This window comes from Pteropus vampyrus, unplaced genomic scaffold (genome assembly GCF_000151845.1).
Source record: "Pteropus vampyrus isolate Shadow unplaced genomic scaffold, Pvam_2.0 Scaffold65, whole genome shotgun sequence".
NCBI classification, from domain to species: domain Eukaryota; kingdom Metazoa; phylum Chordata; class Mammalia; order Chiroptera; family Pteropodidae; genus Pteropus; species Pteropus vampyrus.
Genome location: NW_011888846.1, coordinates 2,578,404 through 2,583,930, shown reverse-complemented (window position 1 = coordinate 2,583,930; position 5,527 = coordinate 2,578,404). Strand labels below are relative to the sequence as shown.

Below are 5,527 nucleotides of genomic sequence, written 5' to 3'. Positions count from 1 at the left end.
ATACCACATCGTTCCAGGCTTTCATTCACCTTTCCCTGAGTCCCCAAACAATTGTCAACACTAAGTTTACTAGGCCTAGCCACATAAAACCCTTACTTTTAGCTGATAGTTACTTTTATATTCTAAGTAAGTCACTTATCTTTATTTTACTTAATTTTTCCTTCAGGGTACTCCAAGCACATATATTTAACATGATTCAACAATGGCTTTTGAAGATAGGCAATGAGATTAACAATGGTAACATTGAACTTCAGCGCCACGTATGTACTTGTCGGGACCTGTTAGGTTAATTCTGCCTTGGCTGGGAATTTTCTTTAAGAAAAACCAAGCCAGGCCTATGCAATTAGAGTGGGAGGTTGGGAGGGCAAAATGGGAACTTATATAATTACTCGAGTGACTTTCAGGAGATTTTTAAATGCAATATCTTTTTGCCTCTGGAATGGAGTTTCAGAGATGATCAAAAGTTTTTGAGTTCTAATGATTATCTTTATGCTTTACTTGCTACACTGAGTTTTTTCCCCTTAATACCATTACCTGGGATGTGACCAATTTAAGAATTTATGTTGGTGCCCCTGACTGGCTGAAGGATGACAGACAGAAACACATTACTAGGAGGAAAGACAAGGTGCCACGAAACTATTGGTCTAGAATTGTTAGAACAAGTAGAACTGTTCTGCAGTTCCAAAAACTGAAGCTGCGGACTTCGCAACCAGCACAATGTGAAATTTCCGAAGGCCGTCCTAGTTTATTGAGTTGACTTCCACCTCCTGGTCTTACTTATAACCTAAGTTCACACAGGATAAAAATCTTACTGTAAGTTAACTTAATATACAAATATTTGATCTTACAAAATTGATAAAATGAATTTAACTCATTTTAATATTGCTTTAATTGGCAATTTCAAAGGCCGAGATCATCAGTTACATGGGAATACTACTTATGAAGCATTACATTTTATCAGTCTATGCGCGTGTTGCAAACACAGACACCAAAAGCTGAGGAGCAAATATAGTAAGACTGGAAGCATGGATCCAAGGTTGGAAGAAATTTGTTATGATTTTGAAAACAATTGCAATTAATTTTAAAAGGGGGAGCAGAGTATCTGTCACATAGTGGGATTTCATAAGTATTTGTGGAATGAAGTAAGGATGAACATTCCAGCACTGTTGGTGTCTTATAGTGTTGCTACATGAACTCATTTGTTAGCAAAATATTCTGTTTGCCATTGGTAATTTATTTCCATGGAATCATATACTCAATATTTATATTATGGAATTCAATTTTTATAGGATTATTTAGGAAGAGTCTTTATATTGTCCTTACATACCTCTATTTTAAAACTTCATTATAATATAATTAAACTGTTTAGAAAATTTGCAAGATTATAAATTCCTTGAGGCACCGTATTTACTGGTACACTATTTCTTTCTTTTTTAAAAAGATTTCTCAGTTTTAATTTCTAATACAGTAAATATGGATAGATTCAAACAACAGAGTTTTTTGGGGGGTACACCATTTTCAAGACTAAAAGAATCCAGAGAGCAAAATGTTCTTTTTGTATTATTCATAGTATAGGAGTATGTAGTTTAAAATGGTAATATCCCTTTTAGCTTTCTTATAATTGAAAAGAAAAAATAGTTTGCTTATCGATAGTAGTGATCCATTTACAAGGCAAATTTGGTAAGTGGAAGCTGCTTAATTTATCTTGCATCTCCATAGTAAAAATGCTAAACAGTAATGGCTTGCATTGAATGATTGTGCTCCGTATACTTTAAATCAGTAATGGTGTGGAAATGGTATGTATAACTTTTTATTTTCTTGAAGTTATATCTCAGTCTTTGCCTTTTTTTCTGTAGTAGGAGATGGAAATGGCTTGGATAAATGAAAAATCCGCACAGATGTCCTCTAATCTAATTTTAGCCAATAGTTTCCTCTTCAGATCTTATTAGCTCTTAGCAAATATCTAAGATGATTGATTTACAAATGATTATCTAAGATAATTGTTTCTTCCTTTCCGTCTTATGGGATTAATGTGAGACAGAGATTATAGGATGTAGCGATTATAAAACTGAATGCTTTTCATTTTCTTTCTACCTTTCTTTCTTTCTTTTTTAATTAAGTTTATTGGGGTAAATTGGTTAATACAATTACATAATTTTCGGGTGTACATTATAATTTGACATCTATATATTCTATTGTGTATTTACCTCCCAAAGTCCAGTTTCCTTCAGCTACCATATATTTGATCCCCTTTACCCACTTCACCCTCCCCCTACCCCCCTATATTTGACCCCCTTTACCCCATCTACCTCCCCACTTGTCCTCCACCTCCTACTCTCTGGTAACGACTAGTCCATTGTCCATGTCCATGAGTCTCTGTTTGTTTGTCCTGCTCGTTTGTTGCTTTTAGGTTTATATCCCACATATAAGTGATATCTTGTGATTTTCAAATTTTTTTGTCTGGCTCATTTTGCTTAGCATGATTATCTTGAAGTCCATCCATGTTGTCACAAATGGCTGTATTTCATCTCTTCTTATGGCTGAGTAATATTCCATTGTATATATGTACCACAGCTTTTTTAGCCAATCATTTATCGTAGGACACTTCAGTTGCTTCCATGTCCTGGCCACTGTGAATAATGCTGCTATGAACATCGGTGTGCAAATATCTTTTCAGATATGGGTTTTCAAGTCTTTGGGGTAAATGCCCAGTAGAGGGATTGCTGAATCATATAGTAAATCAATTCTTAGTTTTTTGAGGAACCTCCATACTGTTTTCCATAGTGGTGGTACAACTATTTCAAAATGGCAAAGTTTGTCCTCTTTTCACCTACCATTCATTTTCCTTTCTGCTCCATTTTCTTACCTCCAGTTTTTTAGGGGGTTTTTTGTTTGTTTTTTGTTTGTTTGTTTGTTTTGTTGTGTTTTGGATTTTTTTTGTTGTTTTGCCCTTTATGCCCCTACTCCACCTAATCTGTGCTTCTTAGCAATCTACAACAGTGATCTTTAAACATTTTCTTATTATGTACCTCCATCAGCAAAAAGCCTTTGAGCAAGTATTTCTAACTTACATGCCAAAAGTATCCTAGGACTGACCTGTTTTTTATGTTATAAAACATATACAAATGATCAAAAGAGATGAAATAAATAATATTTAAACATAATTTTTAATAATGGTTAAAAATTGATGTGATTGAACAGGCTTCATAATTTTTTATAATTATAGGTTAATACTTAGTGATAAAGCCACTTGAAGTTCAGTTTATTTCAGTATTTTTTTTTAAAGGACTCTCATTATTGAAACGATAGTTTACAAAGAAACATGAATCCAAATTGAAGAAGTGCATTCTTACAGTATTTATTAAATAATAATATTCATTTTTCAATTTCATTAATCCTATGTAAGTTTTTATTAATTGGCTGGTAAAATTTTTCATCAACCATGTCAGTCAATTGTTCTTGCAAACATTAGACAATGTGGCGTTTCTATATTTTTACAAAAGATTCCCCAGTCAATTGAAATATTTTGTTTGTAAGATTTAAAAACAGTGATCTTTAAATATTTTCTTATCATGTAAGATACTTATTTCTAGATTTTCAAGTATTTAAATTTGAGAGTTTTAAAAAGTGAGCCATGTGTCATTTTCACACCAAGATGGAAAATCTTCTAACTATCCATTTTTTAAATGACCCCTCCAAAAATAAATTTCTTTTACTCATTGTTAAACATCACTTATATTTTGAAGGGACAAATTAAGTGTGTATGTGTATTTTTTAAAAATATCAGTGAAGAGGTGGCTAAGTAGCCACTCGTCATCCCTGAAAAGATTAGTAAATTTGGAACAAGTCTTTTTATAAAAGAAAAACAATTTATCTTAAAACTTCTCTTAAGAATTTTGTATCAGAATCACAGCAAATCTTTGGTTTATTATAAAAATTATTTAATTAAAAGAATTTTTACATATCTTGTGAAAGTAAAAGAATACTCTTACATGTTTAATTTAATTCTGATTTTAAATTCACCTATAACCTATTGCATGACCTTGATTCTACCATTTACTCTCTCTAATGTAATTTTGAAATGAAGATAACACATATTTCTATTTATTTCATAAGTGTGGTCCAAGCATGGATTAGTATTTTATGTAAGCAAAAACGAGTTCTTTCAGTGACAGTGTAATCCAGGCTATTAGTATATGAAGAACAGTTAAGAATTTATTTAATTGAGAAGCAGCAGGGGCTTAGCTAGTGGAATGTGAGGGGGATATACCTTTGATTTGTGAAAGAGAGTAGCAGTCTTTTTAACTGTTTCTCAGGAACAGTTGCCCTTTACAACATTGCTTGAAGTCATTAACATCTTCCTTTTGAGGGAGAAAGTGTGCGTTTTAGTACTGGATAGACTGCCAAATTTAATTCTTCATTTAACAAGCATTTAATAAGCACTTACTCCCCGCTAAATATATTGAAGGATAAAATTATGGCCCTTAGAGAGGCTAATTGAGGAGACAGATGTGCAAACAATTATAATAGAGAAATGTACAAAGTGCTATAGAAACGTAGGAAAAGGAGCAAATTAAAACCAGTGGAAGTTAAAAATTGTCTTCTCAGAGTAGATCATATATGAGCCTAGAAGAATACTTACGAACTCACCAGAGAAGGGATAAGGCATTTGAAGAAAACAGTGTTTGACATTTACGTTTCGTAAAGGTTTTCGCATTTTATTTCTGGGACCCAGAACCTAACGTAGAGGTTCTCAAACTTTCACGGTGCCCTTTGTGCCCCAGCATTTTCATACTCCTCAGCCAAAAGAAATACTACCCAGTTCAGTTTATTAAGTAGGTTGGTTCAAACAGCTTACTAAGTATGTCCTAACAACTTAGTAGCTGTTTGGAAGAGTAATAATGTGTTAAAATAAAACAAGGAGGTCATTGGACTAAAGTAGCTCCACTGCCTTTGGTAGTCTGTGTAAACAAACCATGTCACTGTTGTTTTCCTCAAGGATTTAAATCCCATGGCATCCTTGACAGTCCACTGCTGAGCCCGGGGGTACCTTGGCACACAGTTTGGGAACTTCAGCTTTCATACCCTTGACCAAGCTAAAGGAAGAGGGTCATTGAATGTATATTAAGCAAAAGAAAATAAAGTTATAGTAGCTGAATAGCGATGATTTAATTTTATTCAGAAAGATGGTGTTGTTGAAAATTGGACACAGGTATGATCATTTCTATTTTTAAATTCGGTATAGTTTTTACTGTTCAATTTATTTTAAAATGGGTCGTTTGTATGGTAATAATTTTTTAACAGGTGGATGAATTGCATATATCTATGATCCAGTGGATGGTAAACTTGCTGATTTTAATGGTACCTGACTTTACTGACCAAGACACCCTCCTGAAGTTGGAGGAGGAAAGTGATGAAAACCATGATGTGGGAGTAGCAAAGTTAGAGCTAGAGGCAACTGCCCTGGCGAAAAAGTTGGCCCAATACTCCACCTACTTGATCAGGTAAAACTACCTGTTTATTTTAT

At 33.5% G+C, this 5,527-nt stretch overlaps 1 protein-coding gene across 2 annotated transcripts in view; it reads left to right on the top strand.

The window, feature by feature from the left end:
* Positions 1-5,527, top strand: part of AXDND1 (axonemal dynein light chain domain containing 1) — a 63,693-nt gene that overhangs the window by 39,845 nt on the left and 18,321 nt on the right. For both annotated transcript variants that reach the window (XM_023531250.1, XM_011361277.2), the window contains exon 19: positions 5,305-5,504. In XM_023531250.1, the coding sequence (XP_023387018.1) occupies positions 5,305-5,504 (200 nt within the window). The remainder of the gene's footprint in view (positions 1-5,304; positions 5,505-5,527) is intronic.